This window comes from Crinia signifera, chromosome 5 (genome assembly GCF_055691185.1).
Source record: "Crinia signifera chromosome 5, ASM5569118v1, whole genome shotgun sequence".
In the NCBI taxonomy this organism is placed as follows: Eukaryota; Metazoa; Chordata; class Amphibia; order Anura; family Myobatrachidae; genus Crinia; species Crinia signifera.
In genome coordinates this window covers 327,289,457-327,315,502 of record NC_139221.1, presented here as the reverse complement: position 1 = coordinate 327,315,502, position 26,046 = coordinate 327,289,457, and the positions used below count along the sequence as shown (strand labels likewise).

The window sequence follows — 26,046 nt, the reverse complement described above, 5'->3', positions numbered from 1 at the left end:
GAAGGGGTAGTAAGGAGACGGTGAGACTATGATGCAGCACATAGGAAGAGGTAGTAAGGAGAGGGAGAGACTATGATGCAGCACATAGGAAGAGGTAGTAAGGAGAGGGAGATACTATGATGCAGCACATAGGAAGGGGTAGTAAGGAGAGGATGAGACTATGATGCAGCACATAGGAAGAGGTAGTAAGGAGACGGTGAGACTATGATGCAGCACATAGGAAGGGGTAGTAAGGAGAGGGAGATACTATGATGCAGCACATAGGAAGGGGTAGTAAGGAGACGGTGAGACTATGATGCAGCACATAGGAAGAGGTAGTAAGGAGAGGGAGAGACTATGATGCAGCACATAGGAAGAGGTAGTAAGGAGAGGGAGATACTATGATGCAGCACATAGGAAGGGGTAGTAAGGAGACGGTGAGACTATGATGCAGCACATAGGAAGGGGTAGTAAGGAGACGGTGAGACTATGATGCATCACATAGGAAGGGGTAGTAAGGAGAGGGAGATACTATGATGCAGCACATAGGAAGGGGTAGTAAGGAGACGGTGAGACTATGATGCAGCACATAGGAAGGGGTAGTAAGGAGAGGGCGAGACTATGATGCAGCACATAGGAAGGGGTAGTAAGGAGAGGGCGATACTATGATGCAGCACATAGGAAGGGGTAGTAAGGAGAGGGCGATACTATGATGCAGCACATAGGAAGGGGTAGTAAGTAGACGGTAAGACTATGATGCAGCACATAGGAAGGGGTAGTAAGGAGAGGGAGATACTATGATGCAGCACATAGGAAGGGGTAGTAAGGAGACAGTGAGACTATGATGCAGCACATAGGAAGGGGTAGTAAGGAGAGGGAGATACTATGATGCAGCACATAGGAAGGGGTAGTAAGGAGAGGGCGAGACTATGATGCAGCACATAGGAAGGGGTAGTAAGGAGAGGGCGATACTATGATGCAGCACATAGGAAGGGGTAGTAAGGAGACGGCGAGACTATGATGCAGCACATAGGAAGGGGTAGTAAAGAGACGGTGAGACTATGATGCAGCACATAGGAAGGGGTAGTAAAGAGACGGTGAGACTATGATGCAGCACATAGGAAGGGGTAGTAAGGAGACGGTGAGACTATGATGCAGCACATAGGAAGGGGTAGTAAAGAGACGGTGAGACTATGATGCAGCACATAGGAAGGGGTAGTAAGGAGACGGTGAGACTATGATGCAGCACATAGGAAGGGGTAGTAAGGAGACGGTGAGACTATGATGCAGCACATAGGAAGGGGTAGTAAGGAGAGGGAGATACTATGATGCAGCACATATGAAGGGGTAGTAAGGAGACGGTGAGACTATGATGCAGCACATAGGAAGGGGTAGTAAGGAGAGGGAGATACTATGATGCAGCACATAGGAAGGGGTAGTAAGGAGACGGTGAGACTATGATGCAGCACATAGGAAGGGGTAGTAAGGAGACAGTGAGACTATGATGCAGCACATAGGAAGGGGTAGTAAGGAGACGGTGAGACTATGATGCAGCACATAGGAAGGGGTAGTAAGGAGACGGTGAGACTATGATGCAGCACATAGGAAGGGGTAGTAAGGAGACGGTGAGACTATGATGCAGCACATAGGAAGGGGTAGTAAGGAGACGGTGAGACTATGATGCAGCACATAGGAAGGGGTAGTAAGGAGACGGTGAGACTATGATGCAGCACATAGGAAGGGGTAGTAAGGAGACGGTGAGACTATGATGCAGCACATAGGAAGGGGTAGTAAGGAGAGGGTGAGACTATGATGCAGCACATAGGAAGGGGTAGTAAGGAGACGGTGAGACTATGATGCAGCAATAGGAAGGGGTAGTAAGGAGAGGGAGATACTATGATGCAGCACATAGGAAGGGGTAGTAAGGAGACGGTGAGACTATGATGCAGCACATAGGAAGGGGTAGTAAGTAGACGGTGAGACTATGATGCAGCACATAGGAAGGGGTAGTAAGTAGACGGTGAGACTATGATGCAGCACATAGGAAGGGGTAGTAAGGAGAGGGTGAGACTATGATGCAGCACATAGGAAGGGGTAGTAAGGAGACGGTGAGACTATGATGCAGCACATAGGAAGGGGTAGTAAGGAGACGGTGAGACTATGATGCAGCACATAGGAAGGGGTAGTAAGGAGACGGTGAGACTATGATGCAGCACATAGGAAGGGGTAGTAAGGATACGGTGAGACTATGATGCAGCACATAGGAAGGGGTAGTAAGGAGACGGTGAGACTATGATGCAGCACATAGGAAGGGGTAGTAAGGAGACGGTGAGACTATGATGCAGCACATAGGAAGGGGTAGTAAGGAGACGGTGAGACTATGATGCAGCACATAGGAAGGGGTAGTAAGGAGACGGTGAGACTATGATGCAGCACATAGGAAGGGGTAGTAAGGAGACGGTGAGACTATGATGCAGCACATAGGAAGGGGTAGTAAGGAGAGGGTGAGACTATGATGCAGCACATAGGAAGGGTTAGTAAGGAGACGGTGAGACTATGATGCAGCACATAGGAAGGGGTAGTAGTAAGGAGAGGGCGATACTATGATGCAGCACATAGGAAGGGGTAGTAAGGAGACGGTGAGCACATGTAACTTTGGAGACCGTTGAGTGTGTAACACAACTACCAGGATAACTGTGTAACCTCTCTGTGTTCTCTCTAACAGTGCACGGTTCGTGGGATGAGTGGTCACCGTGGAGTTTGTGCTCATCCACGTGTGGGCGGGGGTACAGGGAGAGGACCCGCACCTGTAGTAGTCCTCTGTTTGGGGGTGAAGACTGCAAAGGACCCGAGAAACAGACCAAGTTCTGTAACATCGCCTTGTGTCCAGGTGAGGACGATGACGCCTTACGGCTCTAAGCGTTTGCCGACTTCCAGGCTGTTGCTATATCCAGTAAGACCGCCGCTCTCTCTTTACTTGCAGTCGATGGGAATTGGAACGAATGGTCCAGCTGGAGCGCCTGCTCCACCACCTGCTCCAACGGGACCCAGAAAAGGATCCGGGAGTGTAACGGCCCGTCCTATGGCGGATCGGAGTGTCATGGGCAGTGGTCGGACACAAGAGAATGCTTCCTAGCGCAGTGTCCTGGTAAGAGAATACATCACCCATCCACCATCCATCCTCCGGCGGCGGGTACACAATCCTTTTACAGGTTGGGAATATTGAGTATGGGCATTGCCAGAATCTGGATAATGGTGACATTATCCAGATCCAGATTATTTATTTATTTTGTTAGGCCGTACCCACACGCCGTGACGTTTTGGAAATATTTAGACATAACTAGTTTAAAGCCCATCAGAATGATGACTTCTACAATGTACTTTCACTTTGAGCTGTGACAGTTTTTATCCCACAAACTCTCCACCCCTCCCCTAGGGCCTTACTCTAGTTCACTCGTTCTGACAAAATCCTTCTTAGATGGACAAAACCATGTGCACTGCAGGGGGGCAGATGTAGCATTTGCAGAGAATTCGATTTGGGTGAGTTATTTTGTTTCTGTGCAGGGTAAATACTGGCTGCTTTATTTTTAGACTGCAGTATAGATCTCACCCAAATCTATTTCTCTCTGCACAAGTAACATCTACCCCACCTGCAGTGCACATGATTTTGTCCATCTAAGAAGGATTTTGTCAAAAAGAGTGAACCAGAATAAGTCCCATTTTGCTGCGACTAAGATGCATTTTGGGCAAAATAAACACCTGGAACTCGCAGAGTCTCGCCTGGCGCTGTGAGGGGAGCTGTTTGGTGCGACTGCAGCAATAATTTACAGGGACACATCTGCATATGCTATTTGTGTGATGCCCATATATCTCTTTTGCTATTAATTATCTTTTTGGCTATTTTACATTTTCCTAAATTACCAGTAAAAAATGACTTAACCGAAGTAAAGATATGATGCTATTTTTGCAGATGTAGAACCTCTGTATTGTCAGGGTGAAATGAATCAGTCGGTACCTTACAGGAACATGACTACTGTGTTGCTCTGTAACCACGTACAGATTACCTTCTCACAAGTCATATCTATATATACCTAGCTGATTCACATTGTTCTTCACCATCGGTCACAGAGCTTGTCACCGGCAGAGCCGGCACAGCCAAAAATAGCATGTAAGGACTGGATGTGAGCATCCTGCGCTGGCTGACATATATTCCTTGGGCCGTGTCTTCTGTCGGTTCCACGTTGCTGCCAGCCAATCACAGCAGGTGCTGCGATACATCCAGGGGTATCCCCTCCCCCTTTATGTGCTTCAGAGAAGCGATGACGTTGGTTGTTGTCATATTTTCACACTTTTTCTCGGTCAGACTGACGTTCGTACGTGTTTCCTAAAGACGCCTCTGTATTTCTTGCAGTGGATGGGAAGTGGCAGTCCTGGGGGCCGTGGGGGGGCTGCAGTGCCACGTGCGATGGAGGGGTGCAGAAAAGAGAACGCGTCTGTTATGGGCCATTTTTCGATGGTGAGCTTTGCCCTGGATCCGCAGAGGAAAACCTAGCTTGTAATGAAAAAAGGTGCCCGGGTAAGTGTTACGTTACGAGCCTATGTAGTAATATTAGGAAGGACTTTACTTGGTTTATCTACAGTGAAAACAGAACCTGTGAGATAAAGTATTAAATGTCATTGTTCACAGCCTTTAGTGTGGCAGTTAGGGGCTGGAGGCAGCAGGAAGCCACAGACTGAGAGTTATATAGTGGGAGGAACAGGGTCCCCAGCAGCACAGAGTATATCAGGAGATATGTGATGTGTCAGTGAGGACAGTGCTGCATGTGACAGGGGCAGTGACATGATGTGAGGAGGGGAATGGAGGCAGCAGGAAGCCACAGACTGAGAGTTATATAGTGGGAGGAGCAGGGTCCCCAGCAGCACAGAGTATATCAGGAGATGAGGGATGTGTCAGTGAGGACAGGGCAGCATGTGACAGGGGCAGTGACATGATGTGAGGAGGGAAATGGGGGCAGCAGGAAGCCACAGACTGAGAGTTATATAGTGGGAGGAGCAGGGTCCCCAGCAGCACAGAGTATATTAGGAGATGAGGAATGTGTCAGTGAGGACAGGGCTGCATGTGACAGGGGCAAGTGGCATGATGCGATGAGGGGAATAGAGGCAGCAGGAAACCACAGACTGAGAGTTATATAGTAGGAGGAGCAGGATCCCCAGCAGCACAGTTTATATCAGGAGATGAGTGATGTGTCAGTGAGGACAGGGCTGCATGTGGATTACACATTATCACCATTTCTGTACCATTTATCCCAGTAAGGCCTCTTGGAAAGGTTGAGTAGAAGCCGCAGAGCTCAGACTGTATTGGCAAATACAAACGACCTTTTAAAAAAATAAAGTGACCTCTGTCTTTTCAGAACCTCATGAAATTTGTCCTGAGGAAAATCTATCTTCTGTTGTTTGGCCACTAAATCCGGCGGGAGAAACGGCTGAGGTTCGGTGCCCTCGGAATGCTACAGGTAACTCCACTCGCGGCTGTCTGCTCTGTGCCCCGGCAGGAACATCCTACTTCCTCTGTATTCACACTACAAACATCTCATGCCATTTCCACAGAATGTCACTGGTAATTCCTTCTCATTGTGCCTGACGTTCCATAAGCAGAATGCACCATTCATTTGAAGTGATGTAATTCCAGGAGGACTTTGGTGAGAGAGGTTACGCTGCTGGTGGTTCCAATTGGTGCCAACTCTGTGCTTCAGGGATGTCCAGGGAACTGATTGGCCGGTTGCCTATTGATTGGCAGACACACTGAATCGTATTCAAAATTAGTCATTTATACAAATGAAACTCATATTTATTAATGGATGCAATTTTTACAGCACATATAGGTAACACGTTCATTACAAACATATTCATAGAATAATTATTCAGAAATGTCTTATGTTTATGCTGCTATTCTGTCCTGATCTATTCAGTGTTCTTACATCACCAGCAACAAATTCATTCACCATTACCTCACCATGACATCATCACCTCACCATTATCTCACCGTGACATCATCACCTCACCATTACCTCACCATGACATCATCACTTCACCATTACCTCACCGTGACATCATCACCTCACCATTACCTCACCATGACATCATCACCTCCCCATTACCTCACCATAACATCATCACCTCACCATTACCTCACCATGACATCATCACCTCACCATTACCTCACCGTGACATCATCACCTCACCATTACCTCACCATGACATCATCACCTCACCATTTACCTCATCATAGCTCACTGCCTTACTCAATCATAGGTGACCATTATTTATGGGATGCGGTCAAAATCCCAGTGGTCGGAATCTCAGCGGTCAAAATACAGATGCCGGATTCCTGACCGCTGCAATGCCTGCACTTTGTCCCTCTATGGGTGTCCACGACACCCATAGAGGGAGAATAAAATAGTGTGCCAAGCGTAGCAAAGCATTGGGCCCGCTGTGTGGCGAGTGCAGTGAGCCTGCAAAGGGGGGGGTGTGTATTTTCTATCCACGGCCCCCCCTTCTCGGCATTGCGGCAGTTGGGATTCCGGCGTCGGTATTTCGACTTCCGGGATTTCATACTGATCCCTTATTTATGCTCCAATATACTCTAACGCAACCAGTGCACAAAGAGCCCTGTGTGTGGACCCAGTCTGATACTACAGGTGTAAAATGCCTGTTACTGTAGTAATTGGTTATGTAACCATATGCACACATAAAATACAATTATCTAGACTGATAATCTACAATTCCAGTCTAGAACAAGTGAAAAAATAATATTATAGATGTATGAACCTACAGCTTACGGCCGTTTCAGCACCATGGACAGCAAGAACAAGGCAGTCAGTACTTAAGGAGCCCATACACGCTCCGTTCTGTGCTCCGTCCATTCTGTACTATGAGATGCGCGCTCCCGCACATCTCATAGTACAGTACAAGAAGTATGTGCTGCACATACGTTTTGTACTAGCTTTTCATCGCATCGCATTGCACTATGCATATGATGCGATGCGATGTGTACTATTTAAGTACCGAATGGAGCCGATGAACGGAGCTTGTATGGGCTCCTTAAGGCGGAATTCAGTTTAAAGGTCAACACCATTTGGTCGACATAAACAAAAGGTAAACATGACAATTTTTGACACGTGAAAAGATCGGTGTGAGATTTTTTTGGGGGGGAGGGGGGGGGGGGGTTCCTTCTTGTACTTTACCATCCATGTTAGAAATTGATAAAGAAAAAAAAAAGGGAAACACATGTCGACCTTTTTCACGTGTCCACTAACTTCATGTCGATCTTTAGCTTGAGTCGACTTTTTAACTATGTCGACCTTGTCCCTCCATACAGTACCATAACCATTTACACTAGCAATACACTAAGAACTCAACAAAACTGAGGCCTCAGGCACTTCACGCCTCGTGCCTCAGTGATGTCACTAATTCCCAAGACTGGAGAGGCTGAATCGTTTTTAGCCTCAGTTCCGCTCCCAGAAGGATTACCACCAGTCTGTAATGTCTGTTTGTTCCGTTGTAGGGGTCGTTCTCCGGAAATGTGTTTTGGATGAAGTAGGAGAAGCCTACTGGGAGGTCCCGACGTACATAAAATGCGTTTCCCTTGACTACAGGAATATCCAGCAGATGGTAAGAGGTCTATAATACTCGCTTCATGCTTATTATTCCTCATTTAATTCAATTTGTCCCGTTACTTGTTTCCTATGAGATGTGAAGCAGTGTTCCTGGTATAATGATACAGGTTGGGGGTATCTCTGTAACGCTCTGCAGATATAAGACATGGGGGAAGCGCGCAGTGTAAGTGCCTCTGTGATTGGTGCGATTATGCGCTCAGCAAGCCTCTGTAATTTCCTCTTGTATTGTGTTCACCTTTGTGCGCTGAATTTCCAGGTTGTGCGTTATTGCTGCTGCTAAGCTGGTAAATGTGGTATTAGGAACGCAGAACATGTTACTTTCCCATCTCCATACAATAACGCCTGACACAAAATCTGATTTCACCTCCCAGCGTCTAATGAGGCCGGGACTTTGCAGCTGTCAGGATAAGGGGCCTGCAGTCAGGGAATGCAGCAGTGGTCTTTACAGGATTAATCGGAGTGTGGGTGGGCTAATAGCTGGGGGATACAGAGCGCGGGGATACAGTCCGGACACATGTCTGCTGCTCAGGTTCCTGATTGGCTGCATTAACGCCTCTTCCTCCTTGGTGCGTTCAATCCAACCCACCAACATTACATTTCTGTTGCCTCTTTCCTAACTCCTATTCCTACATTGGTATGCGGTCATTTGGTCTACAGCATCATGGTAGACAGTCATTAGGTCAACACCATTAGGTCAACACGGGGAAAGGTCGACATAGGAAAAGGTGGACATGGTTCTAGGTCGACAGGTCATTAGTTTGACAGGTCGTTAGTTCGAAAGGTCATTAGTTCGACAGTGTGTATGTCGGCTGTCAAAAGGTCGACATGGGGTTTTTCACTGTTTTTTGAGCCGACAGGTGGTATTTCATGCCCTACCATCCACTAGGGCGTGGTGGGAGAATAAAATAGCGTGCCGAGCGCAGTGAGCGATGTGAGGTAATGCGGTGTCACTTTAAACTGTGTCTGTGTTGACTGTGTGACATTCAGGTAAAAAAACAGTGAAAAACCCCATGTCGACCTTTTGACTGTCAACCTAGACATTGTCGAACTAATGACCTGTCGAACTAACGACCTGTCGAACTAATAACCTTTCGACCTAGAACCATGTCGACCTAGACCCATGTTGACCTTTTCCCATGTTGACCTAATGACTATCGACCATCATGCTGTAGACCAAGTGATCCCAACCCCCCTACATTATAGGTAATCACCAAATAAGAGTAACAGGTGCGAGGATGTCAGAGGAGGCTACTGATACATTCCCCCCAACATACACAGCTGCTAGTAATATTGGTCCTGATTCAGGTACAGACTGCGCATTTGGCGGCTGACGCTTCCCGTACATGCAGAACACATGCCCATTACACAGTTATGAATAGGCCCTGACATAAATACCGTTCCCTGAGCTGGTACAATGCATCTGTGTCAGTATTAGCGCAGATGTAATATGTTCTGAATGCACCAGGGGTCAGATTCCGCACACAACTGGGCGGGCAGGGTTCATTGTGTCCAATTAAGGTGGACATGCATCGGGTCGACCACGAATGTTGACACGACTTAGATCAACACATGAGAAAATGTCTACATGATTAAGGTCGACAGGGTCAAACGGATCAAGTGGTCGACAAGAGTTTTTTCATGTTTTGTCCCAAATGCCGACACAGTGGACATGGTGCGACAAGGGTGAAGACTTTGGTGTTTATTTTGATCAGCAGGTCACAGCGTAGCAGGTTAATTCCATATGAAGCCATAGTTACTGGCAGCAGCATACAGGCAATCTCAGCATTACAGACTCTCGCAAGGCTCCAATGGGGATTGGTATGTATTATCAGTGGTCGGAATCCCGACAAGGGGGGGCAGGATTGTGACTGCATCCTCTCCATCCCCTCCAATGATTCCCACCATTAGCCCACACACCCCCGCCTATTGCCACTATCAAGAGCAAGGTGACTCTTCCCTGGAAACCCTTATATCAGGAAATCCCAGGTGCCGCTGATTACACACCTGGGATTCTGGTACTGCTCCAAAACCTGGTCTGGATCCTCCACATTACTTTGATGTGGTGAGATGCTGACTCTGCCTCACTGGACACCGAAAAAGTGGCTCGATGCCGTGCTGCACTCAGCACCAGGGCCGCCACTAGAAATGTTAGGGCCTGGGACTGATCTACAGTCCGGGCCCCCAGCGGCACAGCGTCATATGCCAATCCGCACTACCCCTCCAGCGCGCACGCACGCCTGCCAGCACCCCGCCTCCCCCTTCCCCATTACTTACCATCACCCACATTGTGGCATCGCCCTCCAGCTCCTTCAGCCTCCACGGTCAGGTCCGGAGCGAACACTGCACAAAGCAGCCTGTCGAGCGCCGAGCCCCTTTGTGTCCTAGGCTCGGCGCCCTGCAGGCTGCATTGTGCGTGCCTGGCTGGGGGAACCGGGAGGGGGAGGCACTGCTGTGGGCAGCTGCCTGGACCCCTCCAGAGGCCGAGGCTCGGGACAGCTGTACCCAGGGCACCCCCCTGTCGGCAGCCCTGCTCAGCACACAATAATATTCTCCCTCCATGCCCTAGTGGATGGTAGGGCATGAAATACCGCCTGTCGGCTCACACAAAGCGTGAAAATCTCGCCATGTCGACATTTTTCATGGGTTGACTTACCCCTGCTGACCTTTAGCGATCGACTCAATGCATGTCAACCTTAATCGTGTTGACCTTATGACCATACACCAACTGAGCAAAGCCATGCTGCGCTGCAGTTGGGGCAGATGTAATATAAGTGTAATATGCTGTACAGCAGCCACGAAATGACAGTATCTCTGTAATATGCTGGAAACCTCTAATTATGGCGCCTACTTAGTTGTGATATTATATTATATTGCTGATTGTTATAAATAAAATACAGGAGGAAATGTACCAATTATTGGACAGTGATAGAGTGTAGAAGGTTCCCAAACCAACCAATCGCCTGCCTGTAATTTACCTTGTGCAGATACAGTAGAAGCTGATTGGTCTGTGGGACAACGCCCACATCGTATCGCTCTCCAAGGCTCGATGCATCTCCCCTGAGTAATGATTCCTTTCTGTGCTCTGTTTGTCTTGTAGATCCGAGATCACCTCTCCAAAGCTCAGAGAGGGCAGAAAGGAGAAGGGGTCTCGGAGGTCTTACAGAACCTGGTGGAGGTCACGCAGGAAGGGGCGAGTTATAGCGGAGATGTTTTGTCCACTGTGGAAAGTTTGAGGAACATGACCGAGATCTTCCGCCGGCCGTACCACAACCCCTCCTCCAATGATGTCCAGGTGAGCCGAGACGCACTGTCTTCTCCGGGGGATATAGACGGAGGTGTATCCAAGGTTCTAGATAAGACAAGTGACAGGTGATCTTATTCTGTACGGCATTTGTAACACCACAAGTCCCAGCATGCCCTGCCGGTCAAAAACGAGCAGGGGTCAATTCAATTAGCAGGTTCCATACGTGAGAGGCTCTCCTCGGCCAATGGCAAATAATGTATCAAAGTACCAAACTGCTCCTAACTGTCATTATACATTCTGTGTTTGGTACACGACAGTTAGGAACTTGCTGGTTGAATCTTTATCTCCGTCCACTTTATCTCTTACAAAGGCTACTTAGACCCTGTGCTTGAATAATGACAATTAGGAACTGAGTGGTTGGTACTCTATCTCTTCCCCCTTTATCTCTCTCTCTCTTAGCTTTGACCCAGTGTGTGCAGCCGGCATCGCGTAATGTTCAGGGGACTTTGCCTCTCATTGAGTCGACCGGTTGTATATTATTATTATTCATTAGGTCGACCAGCCTTGGTCGACAGTGACAATGTCGACACATGACAAAAATGACGACATGCACTAGGCCGACATGAACCAAAGGCCGACAAAAGGAAAAGGTTGACAGGGAAATGGTTGACACATGAAACGGTCGATATAAGGTTTTCAATTTTTTTTGACTGTGCCGACATCTGTCGACATGGATCCCAAATAGTGTATTGTGTACCCTAGCAGGGCTCGCTTTGCTCTGCAGTCTTTTCTGTTCCTAATTGTAGTCCCCGTGGATGGTATGATGTGTCATCTGGATGAGAAAACATGCTGACATGTCAACCTTTTATTATTGTCGTTCTTGTGCATGTTGACCTTTAGACCATGTAGACAGTTTGCCTGTCGACCAATAATGGTGTATCCTCAGGTTATGCTCATGCACTGCTGCAGGGAATTAGCTCTGCAGGGTGACCCGAGTCTTAGGTCGTAGCTCTGTGCAGTTATTAAGCTGTGAGATGAAAGTGTCCAGGCGGCGGGAACAGACATGAAAGGCCGAGTGATACTCAGAGGCCTCCTCTCGGGTGCCCGGGTGAGTGAGTGCCACGTAAGGGAAGAGCCCGGGCTCATGATTATAGATTAATGGAAGAGGCGATCAGCTCAGGCGGCCGGAATCGATAGGCGTGAGGCTGTGTAACTGTGCGCCTCAGACACGTGTGGGCTGGAGAAGAAAGGAAATGTTGGGCAGAACGGAGACTGCAAGTGTCTGGTGTCACGTTTAGTGATCTCGCTGTGAAATGCTAAATCTGCTGCAGTGAGAGAGAGAGGTGGGATGGGAAGTGCTAAACAACACTCAGGAGAGTAGGCGCAATGTTCCTGGGAACACAGGAGGAATGTAGGGAGCAATCTGTCCCTGTGCTCATTGCTGCAGCTACTGACTGATTCTTTTTTACTTTCCATCTAGAACTTTGTCCAGATTATCAGCAACTTACTCTCCGACGAGAACAGAGACAAGTGGGACGAGGCCCAGACGGTAGGTGCTGCTTTTACCTGTTCCCACTCCTTAGACTCTTTGGCATTGTCCCTTTCAGTGCAGTGTTTTGAGTCGTCAGCATGTTTGCTGCCGACACAATGAATCTCGGGGTTCCGTTACAGTCCTTGGGGATTTGGAGGCCAGTCCAAGCCTTGGAATACAATACAGTTACCATCCTAATTTGTTGTTTACACAGCAGATAAAATATTAGCCGTCATGTTCGACGCCTCCAGATGGAATTTCAAATAAAGTTCATTTTTGGATTTGGTGGTTCTGAAAGTCAGCCCAACACATGATCATTGCAGTGTGGTGACCAGGGGGCGTACGGTCATTGGGTCTACAGCAAGTTGGTCGACAATCATTAGGTCAACACCATTAGGTCGACATAGGGATAGGTCGACATGGTTCTAGGTCAACATGGATCAAGGTCGACATGGGTTTATGTTGACAGGTCATTAGGTCGACAAAAGCATTAGGTCGACAGTCAAAAAATCAACATGGGTTTTTCACTGTTTTTTTGAGCCGACATGTGCCGACAGGCAGTATTTCATGCCCTACCAATCACTAGGGCATGGTGGGAAATAAAATAGTGTGCCCGAAGCATACTGAACGAAGCAAGGGGATGCGGTGCACTCGAAACTGTGTCCATGTCGACGGTGTCGACATTCAGTAAAAAAACAGTGAAAAATCCCCATGTCGACCTTTTGCCGGTCGACCTAATGCTTACGTAGACCTAATGAACTGTCGACCTAGACCCATGTCGACCTAGACCCATGTCGACCTTGACCCATGTCGACATTGACCCATGTCGACCTAGAACCATGTCGATCTATCCCTATGTCGACCTAAAGGTGTTGGCCTAATGATTGTCGACCAACGATCCCAAACCGACCAAGGAATGTATAGTTACAGGCAGACAGGACACCCCATGGTAACATATTTTGAGGGGGCCGGTATTTGTACATTCAAAAGTCTATTTAATAAGCTTTGGGGAGAGAGTATCAGCCAATCAGCTCCCGTTTGTCCTTTTTGGAACACCATGGCAGCTAGGAGCTCATTGGCTGATACTTTACCTCTCTCAAAGGCTTGAATACTTACACACTACTGTCCAGTACGCCCAAATGGGACAGACATGATTAAAACCTCAACAATGTCTTTCAAACATGGAATTTCTACTAACAGAATGGTACAATACAGGGCACAATGATACAAACACGGGCGATACTCACATACTTCAGACGTGAACTGTAACAGGTGGAGTGCACTTTGTTGCACCGTAGCACAAAACGTGTTCAGATTTACATACAGATCCCGGACTTACTCCACTCCTGCCATGTGCAAATTATTTTCTTTGTCTTAGCGCTGTGATAAACTCTGCTCCATCTGCGTAACCGCATAGGAACACCCCAGGACAATTAGAGCGCATGGCAGCCAGATTTGCCTGAATTCCTGTGGAGCTGCTGCCGGTCTGAGCGTCTGTGAGCGATGACTATCCCAGGAATTAATCCTCAGGCTCCTTATTACAGTATCAGCCCTTTAGCTTCTGCTGGAGGCAGAATCATTCATCAACAAGTGCCAGAGGCAAGATCAGGTGACGAGCTGCTGAGGATCTGTGTATAAGCCACACGCCCTGCGGGTCTGCACCTCCTGCGTCCTGGGACGTCCCCAGTAAGGCACAGAGTTACTGAGGGATAATGTGACATAATAACTGCATGCTTCAAAGTGCCTCATTCACAGGCCTTTTTTCAGATCTGAGCTCAGTACAAATTTGTTTGGAAAATGGGCAAAACCATGTGCACTGCAGGTGGGGCAGATGTAACATGTGCAGAGAGAGTTAGATTTGGGTGAGTTATTTTGTTTCTGTGCAGGGTAAATACTAACGGCATTATTTTTACACTGCAATTTAGATTTCAGTTTCAACACACCCCACTCAAATCTAACTCTCTCTGCACATGTTACATCTGCCCCACCTGCAGTGCACATGGTTTTGTCCATATTCCAAACAAATTTGTACTGCAATCAGATCTGAATAAGGGCCATAGTAATTATATATTATATAAGGTTACTAAACGTACAGCAGCAGCAGCACTTGCTGATTCCTCTGTGGCCTGCAGGGGGCTCTGTGCACAAGTCCTTATCATTGGGGATTGCTTATTGCCCACCCCTGGTATTGGGTAGCAGTGGGCATGTTGTATGCAGCACCTCCCAACTCTCCCAATATTATCAGGACAGTCCCCCACTTGGCTGCTCGGAGCCTGCGATGTATTGCAGCCAGCTGGGCCTGTTACGATGGGTTTGGACATATTTGCTGCGTACAGATTTGCAGTCATACACACCCATTCCCATAGCCAGCACTATAACTCTGGATTTCTCAATAATGTGGCATCTTCACGGAACGCATGCCGCTGCAAATTTACGGCCGTGCGAACGCGTCTGAATTACCCCGCAGCTTTGTTGCATCTAAGCCCCTGAGCAGAAAATATTACTTGGATAACCATCGATTGTTGTAGCTATCGATGGTCATCCATTATATCTGACTGAATAGGCCATGGAACAATAAGAACTCGGTGACGGGACTGTCGGGTGTGTGGGGGGGGGGGGGAGGGGCGGAGCTATGCTCCGTGTCCCGGCACCATAAAAAAATTAGAAACTTGATCGGTTCTCCTCTGCCATCGATGTAGGGAAACCATCTGGTCCTCCCACATCGATGGCAAAAGTATTCAACATCGGCCATAAACCATCGATGATTTGAAATCATTGATGGTCAATGGGCATCCCTAGAACTGGAGGAGGGTGCGGGACAGTATGCAGCTCCCGGCAGTGTGTGAGCGTCTCCTCCCACTGGGAGGGAGTGAGGGTGTATGAGAGCAGGAGGCTGTATAATAGTGGTATGTGGGCAAGACATTGATAAAAGTTGTGGCGCTGGTGCAGAGGACCGTGGGGGCATTTCTGGCAGTGGGGGAACCTGCAGCGCGGCAGCCAGGGACGGATTTCCCACCTAGGGGCTGCACCTGCATGTGGCGGTACAGGATCCCCCATTCTCACCGGGGTACGTGAAATGCGGGAGCGGGGTCGCGTGGGGTTCGCTGGGGGGTGGAATTGCCGGAAGGGGGTCAGGGGGGTCTGCAAATTGCGGGAAGGGGGGGGGGGGCACGGGGGTCCGCGAATTGCGGGAGGGTGCGGGGGTCTGCTAATCGCGGGAGGGGGGGCGTGAATCGCGGGAGGGGTCGCGGGGGGGGGTGGGGGTTTGGCGCGAATTGCGGGAGGGGGGGTCGCGGGGGGGGTGCCGCCCGCGAATCGCGGGAGGGAGTGTGTGCCGCGAATTGCACGGGGGGGGGGCGCGGAGTGGGGGGGGGGGCGCTCACCTGGTGGCTGTGCAGTAGCAGTGTCTTTGCCGGGCAGCATGGGGAGGCAGAGGGTGTCTGGCACTGTGGGCTGGTTCTCTGTCACTATGTGAGTGTGTGTGGGCGGAGTCAGATGCTCCACCCATTGTTATAGACACACTCACACATTTTGAGCGACAGATGTAGACAAATATATATATATATATATATATATATATATATATATATATATATATATATATATATATATATATATAGATATGGTGGGGCGGCACTCCGACAGGTGTGCTGGCTGTAATATCCAAAGAATGATGCGGTGCCTCCCGTGTAGAAATAACGTGAGAGAAGCTCAGGGTATGTATGGCTTGGTTACGGCGGCACTCGTCACGACAGATAAATAAATCAAAGCCAGGAGACTGGAGGTTTTCCCTGGGAAAACCTCCAGTCTCTGATTTATTTATCTGTCGTGACGAGTGCCGCCGTAACCAAGCCATATATCTATATATATATATATATATATATATATATATATATATATATATATATATATGTATAGCTACTTTGAATTTATAGCGATCAGCTTTATATTACCAAGGTCTATGATTTTCACATAAATGAAATGGTAACAATTTTTTTTTTTTATATTGTATTAGTACACAGGGCTATCAGTACACGGGGCTATCAGTACACGGGGCTATCAGTACACGGGGCTATCAGTACACGGGGCTATCAGTACACGGGGCCATCAGTACACGGGGCCATCAGTACACGGGGCTATCAGTACACGGGGCTATCAGTACACGGGGCTATCAGTACACGGGGCTATCAGTACACGGGGCTATCAGTACACGAGGCCATCAGTACACGGGGCCATCAGTACACGGGGCCATCAGTACACGGGGCCATCAGTACACGGGGCTATCAGTACACGGAACTATCAGTACACGGGGCTATCAGTACACGGGGCTATCAGTACACGGGGCTATCAGTACACAGGGCTATCAGTACACGGGGTTATCAGTACACGGGGCTATCAGTACACGGGGCTATCAGTACACAGGGCTATCAGTACACGGGGCTATCAGTACACGGGGCCATCAGTACACGGGGCTATCAGTACACGGGGCTATCAGTACACGGGGCTATCAGTACACAGGGCTATCAGTACACAGGGCCATCAGTACACAGGGCCATCAGTACACAGGGCTATCAGTACACAGGGCTATCAGTACACAGGGCTATCAGTACATAGGTTTTTCTGGAGAGACGTATCAGTCCATCATTGTGATATACTGTATCTTTGATGATTTAATCAGCGTAAGCCAAGACAGCACTCGGGTGGTCTTTTACATCTCTCCCACTCTCTCTCCGCCTCTATCTGTCACTGTCCCTCTCCCACTCTCTCCCTGCCCATCTCTATCTGTCTCACTGCCTCTCCCTTTCCACCCCTCTTTATCTGTATCTGTCCTTCCCCCACTTTCTCTGCCCCTCTCTATCCCTCTCCCACTCTCTCCCCGCCCCTCTCTATCTATCCCTCTCCCACTCTCTCTCCACCACTCTCTATCTGCCTGTCTCTACCACTCTCTCTCTGCCCCTCTCTATTTATCCCGATCCCACTCTCTCTCCACCCCTCTCTATCTGCCTGTCTCTACCACTCTCTCTCTGCCCCTTTCTATTTATCCCTCTCCCACTCTCTCTCCGCCCCTCTCTATCTGTCTGTCTCTACCACTCTCTCTCTCAGCCCCTCTGTGTGTCTCTCTCTCCTACTCTTTCCCCATCCCTCTCTATCTGTCTCTATCCCTCTCCCATTCTCTCCCCGTCCCCTCTCTATCTGTCTCACTCCCTCTCCCACTCTCTTTCAGCCCCTTTGTGTCTCTCTCCCTCTCCCACTCTCTCCCCACCCCTCTCTATCTGTGTCTATCCCACTCTTTCTCCACCCCTCTCTATCTGTCTCTCCCTCTCCCACTCTCTCTCAGCCCCTCTGTGTCTCTCTCCATCTCCCACTCTTTCTCCGCCCCTCTCTATCTGTCTCTCCCTCTCCCACTCTCTCACAGCCCCTCTGTATCTCTCTCCATCTCCCACTCTTTCTCCACCCCTCTCTATCTGTCTCTCCCTCTCCTAATCTCTCCCCATCCCCTCTCTATCTGTCTCACTCCCTCTCCCACTCTCTTTCAGCCCCTTTGTGTCTCTCTCCCTCTCCCACTCTCTCCCCGCCCCTCTCTATCCGTGTCTATCCCACTCTTTCTCCACCCCTCTCTATCTGTCTCTCCCTCTCCCACTCTCTCACATCCCCTCTGTGTCTCTCTTCATCTCCCACTCTTTCTCCGCCCCTCTCTATCTGTCTCTCTCCCTCTCCCACTCTCTCACATCCCCTCTGTGTCTCTCTTCATCTCCCACTCTTTCTCCACCCCTCTCTATCTGTCTCTCCCTCTCCCACTCTCTCACATCCCCTCTGTGTCTCTCTTCATCTCCCACTCTTTCTCCGCCCCTCTCTATCTGTCTCTACCTCTTCCACTCTCTCACAGCCCCTCTGTGTCTCTCTCTCCCTCTCTAGGGATACTTTGTATAAAGTGAATGTTTATAGGAGAATTGAGAGCCAGGATAAACATATATTTAGAAGCTTCTGTATTTATGAGCGCACAGCATACAATAAACATTAGGTGTGTGTTGTGTATTGTGTACACTATAATGCACCTTTACCGAAGATACTTTGTGTCATATTCTTGTTGGGAAGAAAGACATAATATTTTCCAGAGCGGCTTCTCTTGTGATCATATCACCAAATATGAGACATTATTATTGCATTTTCCCTGCATTATTATTATTATTATTACGCTCCTTACAAACAACTTCAGTGAAGTCTCCTCCGAGTTGTCAAGACAACAGGACATTCTGAGAAAACTAACAGATAAAGTCTAATTTGAGGCTTTCCGCCTCTATGCCTCTTATAACAAAGCGCTTTTGAGGGTTCTGTGAGAGCGAGCCATTACAATGGTGTAAAAGGGGCTCGAACAGTTGCCTACATGACTGAACCTTTTTGCACGTCCAAAAGCGTTAAGCTTGACGGACCCACCAGCCGCTGCTGGAGAGAGATGACTTTGAGGTCTCGCAATTTTAATTGGCTCCTGTATAAAGCTAAAACAAAGCTTTGAAGGTGAATATTGCGGTCTCTAAGTATTAACGCACGTCATGTGATCATTGTAGCGCCTATTTCTATGATCTGCGCTCAGTAAATGGAACTGCTAGAGGCCTAACCGGTAGGGATATAAATGGGTTGGGATCATTTGGTCTACAGCATGATGGTCGACAGTCATTGGGTCGACATGGGAAAATGTTGACATGGGTCTAGGTCGACATGGAAAAATGTCGACATGGTTCTAGGTCGGAAGGTCATTAGTTCGACAGGTCGTTAGTTCGACAATGTCTAGGTCGACAGGGAAAAGTTGACATAGGGTTTTTCACTGTTTTTTGACCTGAATGTCAACACAGTCAACATGGACACAGTTTAAAGTGCACCGCATCCCCTGGCATCACTCACTGCACGCGCCATGCGTCGGGCACGGTGCCTCGCTATGCTTGGCACACTATTTTATTCTCCCAGCACGCCCTAGTGGATGGTAGGGCATGAAAACAGTTAAAAACCCCATGTCGACCTTTTCACTGTTGACCTAGACACTGTGGAACTAATGACCTGTCGAACTAACGACCTGTCGAACTCATGACCTTTCGACCTAGAACCATGTCAATCTTTTCATATGTTGACCTAAACCCATGTCGACATTTTCCCATGTCGACCTAATGGTGTCGACCTAATGACTGTATCTATCTATCATATCTATCTATCATATATATCTATCTATGGGGGCCATTCAGACCCGGGGTAAATGTTCTGTAAACATGTTCAGATGATCCTGTTGTAATGGTTGGTGAAATACTATATATTACATAGGAATCTGTATACTGTATACGGATATGTATGTGCTAGTTATATGATAAAATATGCTACAGCTAATCTGTGAGTTATTGAGGAAACAGCGCAGTTCTGACAACTGCAGAAATCTACATGTGGAGTAGGGTTTAGTGTAGGGTAGTTCAGGTGTCACCGGTCTGTTTTACAACGGATCAACGCGTGTCATTATTCTCCAATGATACAGCAGTGAAAATAGTACCGGTACCGCTGCGACGAGATTAACGATCCCTAAACTAATTACTGCATCCGGCAGCATTTTATCAGACTGCTCAGAGCTGCGCTGTCAGACTACTGTGAAACCACAAGTCCCACAATGCCCCAGCAGCTAAGGCTTGGTCTCTGTGTATCCAGAATGAATGTCTGTTTCCTTTACCTTACATTACAGTAGCTAAATGCACATAAAATGTATTTATTCCGTGGTCATCCCATTCTGACATTCTCCTCTTCCCAGATGGGGCTGAGCGTCAAAGATCTCTTCAGGCTGATCGAAGATTTCATTGATGTCATCGGTTTCCGAATGAAGGATTTTAAGGACTCGTACCAAGTGACAGACAACCTGGGTAGGTGTTTGTGTGTGTGTGTGTCGTGTGCGAGGCTCTGGGACTAGGTTTCATCTCTCTCTTCAGCCACTAGGTAGCACTGGCTGCTTGTCATCCGTCTGTGTGTTCTAGTTGTCCTTGAGGCTCCCAGGCCTGTGCTGCAGCTGATACTGAGATGACTGCAATAACCAGCTGTAGCCGCAGAGTCGCTGGTAATATAACCGCCTGTTCTGCAGCCGCTGGGACAGAGACTGCGTCTACGAATGACATGGAACTTTCCAGTTTGGTCCATGGGATAAAACGTTATTGGTGTGGGAGGCTTGAGTCCCCCCTGGTCGTACACTTTACAAAGTCTCTGTAAAATGTGTTACAAATGACACGCTGGCGGGTGAGGGGCGGTGGGCAGACCTGTCCTTGGACGTGCGGAGGTCCTGAGTGGGGCTCATGATGAATTAAAGGAAACTTGCCTCCAAATTGCAAGCGCGATCATGGCGTGAAAATCCTGCACATTGCAGAGCTGGGGTGTTAATGTTGACCATTTATTTGGTTACAGTATAAAGGGTCGACGCCAAAAAGGCCGACACAGGCAAAATGTCAACACGGAAATTGTTGACGCACAAAAATGCCAACACGTTTTTTTTTCCTTTCTTTTTTCTTAACGCGGACTCTAAATTAGTGTACCAGGTCCTATCGCATGGATTGCTTCGCCCATCATACCATTGCCATGTCGTCGTTTATTCTTATGTCGACTTTGTGCATGTTGATGCTATAATGTTGACCGATTGACCAGATACCCATTACTTCTGCTCTGTCCTGTGGCCGGGGTGTAATAAAGGGAACAGGAATAACGATTAATGAGCCGGGGGTCTACACTGGACACTGCGGTGTAAATTTACTAAAACGTCTAAAACTGATCAGAGGTGATGTTGTCAATAGCAACCGATCAGATTCTGTATGTCATTTCTCTATAGCAAGCTCATGCTAGAAAATTATAGTATCTGGTTGCTATGGGAAACCTAACCTCTTTTGAATTCCACCACGGAAGCGTGCACATAGTTGATAATCTGGGGTTTATGTACTAAGATGTGACTTCTATTAAAGATTGGATGTTGCTATGATCTTATAAATCCAATGTGGTAAATTGAGAACTATAATAACTGTTACCTATTCCTTTATCATAGACACATAGAAACATAGAATGTGACGGCAGATAAGAACCACTTGGCCCATCTAGTCTGCCCCTTTTTTAAACATGTTACCTCAAACCATATTTGATCCTTATTTTGATACTTGTGTATTTTAGCGGCGCCCCCGATGTTGGTCGTGCGATGTTTTAATCGCATTGCATGCCATGTACCAGATGGCATGCGATGCGACGCGATTTTGGCCCCTATACGATTAAAAATTGTATAAGCACCCAAATAGGTGCTTACGATGTTAAATGCAGCCCCACGCTAACCCCCCACTATAAACGTGAACCCGAAGCGTGGCGAGCGCTGCGAGCCCACGAGGGGCGGCGGTACGCTTCCATGACCTTTTCATACCCCCACTATACACGTCGGTGTGGAGTTGAGAATAGAAAGTGTGGTGAGCGCAGCGAGCCACCGAGCCTGAAGCGTGGCGAGCGCAGCGTGCCCCGCGAGGGGACGCGGATACCTTCACAGGTATCCGCGCCCCCTCGCGGGCTTCACAGGTATCCGCGTCCCCTCGCGGGGCTCGCTGCACTCGCCGCGCTTCGGCTCGGTGGCTCACTGCGCTCGCCACACTTTCTATTCTCAACTCCACGCCGACGTGGATAGTGGGGGTATGAAAAGGTCGTAGGACGCGTACCGCCGCCCCTCGCGGGCTCGCTGCGCTCGCTACGCTTCGGGTTCACGTTTATAGTGGGGGGGTGGCGTGGGGGTGCATTTTACATTGTAAGCACCCATTTGGGTGCTTATACAATGTTTAATCGCATTGCAATTTTAAAATTGTATGACATTGTACAACATCGCACGGCATCGCATGCCTTTTGGTATACGATGCGATGGGCGCCGCTAAAATACACATGTACCCTTATTTTTGTAAGGATATCAATATGCCTATCCCAAGCATGTTTACATTGTACTACTGTATTTGCCTCTACCACCTCTGATGGGAGGCTATTCCACTTATCTACTACTCTTTCTGTGAAGTCATTCTCCCTCAGATTTCCCCTGAATCTTCCTCCCTCCAGTGTCAGTGCATGTCCTCGTGTTCTGCTGCTCCTCTTCCTGTGAAGAATGTCTCCCACCTGTACCTTCCTCCCCCTAGTGTCAGTGCATGTCCTCGTGTTCTGCTGCTCCTCTTCCTGTGACTAATGTCTCCCACCTGTACCTTCCTCCCTCTAGTGTCAGTGCATGTCCCCGTGTTCTGCTGCTCCTCTTCCTGTGAAGAATGTCTCCCACCTGTACCTTCCTCCCCCTAGTGTCAGTGCATGTCCTCGTGTTCTGCTGCTCCTCTTCCTGTGACTAATGTCTCCCACCTGTACCTTCCTCCCTCTAGTGTCAGTGCATGTCCTCGTGTTCTGCTGCTCCTCTTCCTGTGAAGAATGTCTCCCACCTGTACCTTCCTCCCTCTAGTGTCAGTGCATGTCCTCGTGTTCTGTTGCTCCTCTTCCTGTGACTAATGTCTCCCACCTGTACCTTCCTCCCTCTAGTGTCAGTGCATGTCCTCGTGTTCTGCTGCTCCTCTTCCTGTGAACAATGTCTCCCACCTGTACCTTCCTCCCTCTAGTGTCAGTGCATGTCCTCGTGTTCTGCTGCTCCTCTTCCTGTGAAGAATGTCTCCCACCTGTACCTTTCTCCCCCTAGTGTCAGTGCATGTCCTCGTGTTCTGCTGCTCCTCTTCCTGTGAAGAATGTCTCCCACCTGTACCTTCCTCCCCCTAGTGTCAGTGCATGTCCTCGTGTTCTGCTGCTCCTCTTCCTGTGAAGAATGTCTCCCACCTGTACCTTCCTCCCCCTAGTTTCAGTGCATGTCCTCGTGTTCTGCTGCTCCTCTTCCTGTGACTAATGTCTCCCACCTGTACCTTCCTCCCTCTAGTGTCAGTGCATGTCCTCGTGTTCTGTTGCTCCTCTTCCTGTGATGAATGTCTCCCACCTGTACCCTGTTAAAACCCTTGATATATTTGAAAGTTTCTATCATGCCCCCCCTTTCCCTTCTCTGCTCTAAAGTATACATATTAAGATCTTTTAGTCTTTCCTGGTACGTTTTGTGATGTAGGCCATGCACCATTTTAGTTGCTCTTCTTTGTACAGTCTCTAATGTATTTATATCCTTCTGGAGATATGGCCTCCAGAACTGAACACAATACTCTAGGTGAGGTCGTACCAATGACCTATACAGTGGCATTATTACTTCTTTCTTTCTACTGCTGATACCTCTCCCTATGCAACCAAACATCTGTACTGCATATAATTACAACAACTACATTGCATGCTACATATGGGGCCTCTGGTTCACTCGCAAAAGCAAATTGCTTCTCTAATGGACAAAACCATGCTGCACTGCAGGTGGGGCAGATGTAACTTGTGCAGAGAGAATTAGTTTTTGGGTGGGGTTTGTACTTCAAACTGATATCTATATTGCAGTGTAAGAATAAAGCAGCCAGTATTTACCCTGCACAGAAACAAAATAACACCCCCAAATCTAACTCTGCACATGTTACACCTGCCCCATCTGTAGTGCAGCATGGATTTGTCCATTAGAGAGAGAATTAGCTTTTGCGAGTGAACCAGAATTAGGCCTATGATGTATACTCATGCAGTGGCAGAAAACAAGGACGTACACAGAGATACATCATAACAAGTATAAAAGGATGGTTGTGTGCTACCTGCCCTGACCCGCTGTTGTTTCTCTTCCTGAAAGTCCTCAGTGTCTACAAGCGACCGGCCAACAGTCCCACCGACATCAGCTTCCCGATGAAAGGGTGGAGAGGAATGGTGGAGTGGGCCCGGACCTCAGAGGACAAAGTGTCTATTTCCAAGAACTTTCTCTCTACGGAAGACACGGGTAAGGCTCAGACTCCCTAGGACGGCCGGCCGACAGGTCAGGGACGGCCTGTTTATTGTTGTAAAATATTACCATAGCAAGGTCTCTGTTACATTGTACATTGAATTACTCCATAATTACCAATCCAGCGATAATATCATTTTTAACAAGAGTTTATGATTTGGAAATATTGATTAGTTGCGCTTAGTAATTACTGTGATGCCACTAATTTGCGACTAATACAGGCAGAACAAGGCCAGCATTGATGCTAAGAACGTCCGGGCACACCAAACAGAAACACCGGCTTCCTGTCAGTCAAATTTCGCCTACGTTGCGTGTAAGATCTATATACGCATTCAGTTGCTATTTCTGGCCGCTCAGGCGCAGTGCGATTGGTAAACAGCTGTTCGATAATCGCTCGATTTGCGATTTCTCTCATTTGCGATCCATGCTGACTGAAGCCTATAATGCGGTAGCGACGAACGTCTTCGATTGTGACTATTTTCCGTTATAATGCGTCCTATTCGCAAAGTCTTGTGAATAGGATGCACACACAGCTTCTGCTGATTAAAATGATACATATGAAATGCTGCATTACAGTGTTTTACTGGAAAACACCGCAACGCAACAATGCTTATGCAGACATAGCCACGGTTGCACACAGAATATAGACATTCTAATTCTACTTTTAATCAGCAGAGGCTGCTTGTGCGTCCTATTCACATCATTTTGCGTGTAGGACTAATTTTAATGGCAAAGTTGCATGCGCTGCTTAATGCACAAAGGCGTAGATGCCTGTGGACACATCTCTATGTAACTATTGAATGTAGATGGATATATTGCATTATTGCCCACAGTAAGTTACATATCGGCCTTTATAAGATGCATTGTTTATGTGAATCCGGCTGCAGTCCCTTATTGTTGTTTATCTGTAACCAGACCATGTTGGTATTCACGTCAGGATTCTTGCAATCATTGTACTGAATAACGCTATAAGAGAACATAACATTACCATTTACTTCCTGCAGGTAATATTATACAATTGAAAATGTAAATGGCTTTCCTGTAAATGATTTTGTCATTGTGATTTATGTTGAAGGTTAATAAGATATTATGTGGGAATGTCAGGGGGCTGAGTACAGTTTGTGTCCTGTCGCCATTCTCCAAATGCAGTGTTTGATCTATAACACATTGTGGCTCCGATGCTGCGTGGTTGTGACACGTATGCCACAACGCACGCATATGCTTTCATGCGCTTACGTCAATGTCGCACCCGTGGCCATTAGCTGCCAGCCCAGCGCCACGGGTGCAGTTAAGGTGCAACTAGGCATGCCAAATGTGCCCGCCAGGCCATGCGATGTAATCAGTTATCACATTGCGAATATGACCGATTTGTATTACATCAAATCAGATAAATCGGACTCTAAGTGTTTCATTGTATCACACTAGAGTGGGAGAACCTTTTGCATTTTGTGGGTCGATCCTATTAATTGCGAAAGGTGCGAGGTGCGGTTTCAACGACAACAGCACCCGATCTCTCACCCTTCTGGATTTCAGTCCTAATTTGCTGGAAATTGCTCACTTCCGTATCGGGCAGCGAGCAGGTTTGTGCGCATTTGGACCACCACAAAGTGCATCCGCAATGATTCGCGCACGCAGATTCATTGCGGCTAATAGTATCGACCCCCCAGGGAGATGCTGGGGCTGATCTTCCAGGGTGAGACCCATTTGGTAT

The 26,046-nt window shown here is 48.0% G+C and overlaps 1 protein-coding gene across 4 annotated transcripts in view; it reads left to right on the top strand.

Moving 5' to 3' along the window:
- ADGRB1 (adhesion G protein-coupled receptor B1) overlaps positions 1 to 26,046 on the top strand; it is a 399,558-nt gene that overhangs the window by 207,988 nt on the left and 165,524 nt on the right. For all 4 annotated transcript variants that reach the window (XM_083144946.1, XM_083144947.1, XM_083144948.1 and 1 more), the window contains 9 exons: positions 2,705 to 2,869; positions 2,963 to 3,127; positions 4,391 to 4,555; positions 5,391 to 5,492; positions 7,544 to 7,650; positions 10,753 to 10,947; positions 12,380 to 12,448; positions 20,214 to 20,322; positions 24,189 to 24,332. In XM_083144946.1, the coding sequence (XP_083001072.1) occupies positions 2,705 to 2,869; positions 2,963 to 3,127; positions 4,391 to 4,555; positions 5,391 to 5,492; positions 7,544 to 7,650; positions 10,753 to 10,947; positions 12,380 to 12,448; positions 20,214 to 20,322; positions 24,189 to 24,332 (1,221 nt within the window). The remainder of the gene's footprint in view (positions 1 to 2,704; positions 2,870 to 2,962; positions 3,128 to 4,390; positions 4,556 to 5,390; positions 5,493 to 7,543; positions 7,651 to 10,752; positions 10,948 to 12,379; positions 12,449 to 20,213; positions 20,323 to 24,188; positions 24,333 to 26,046) is intronic.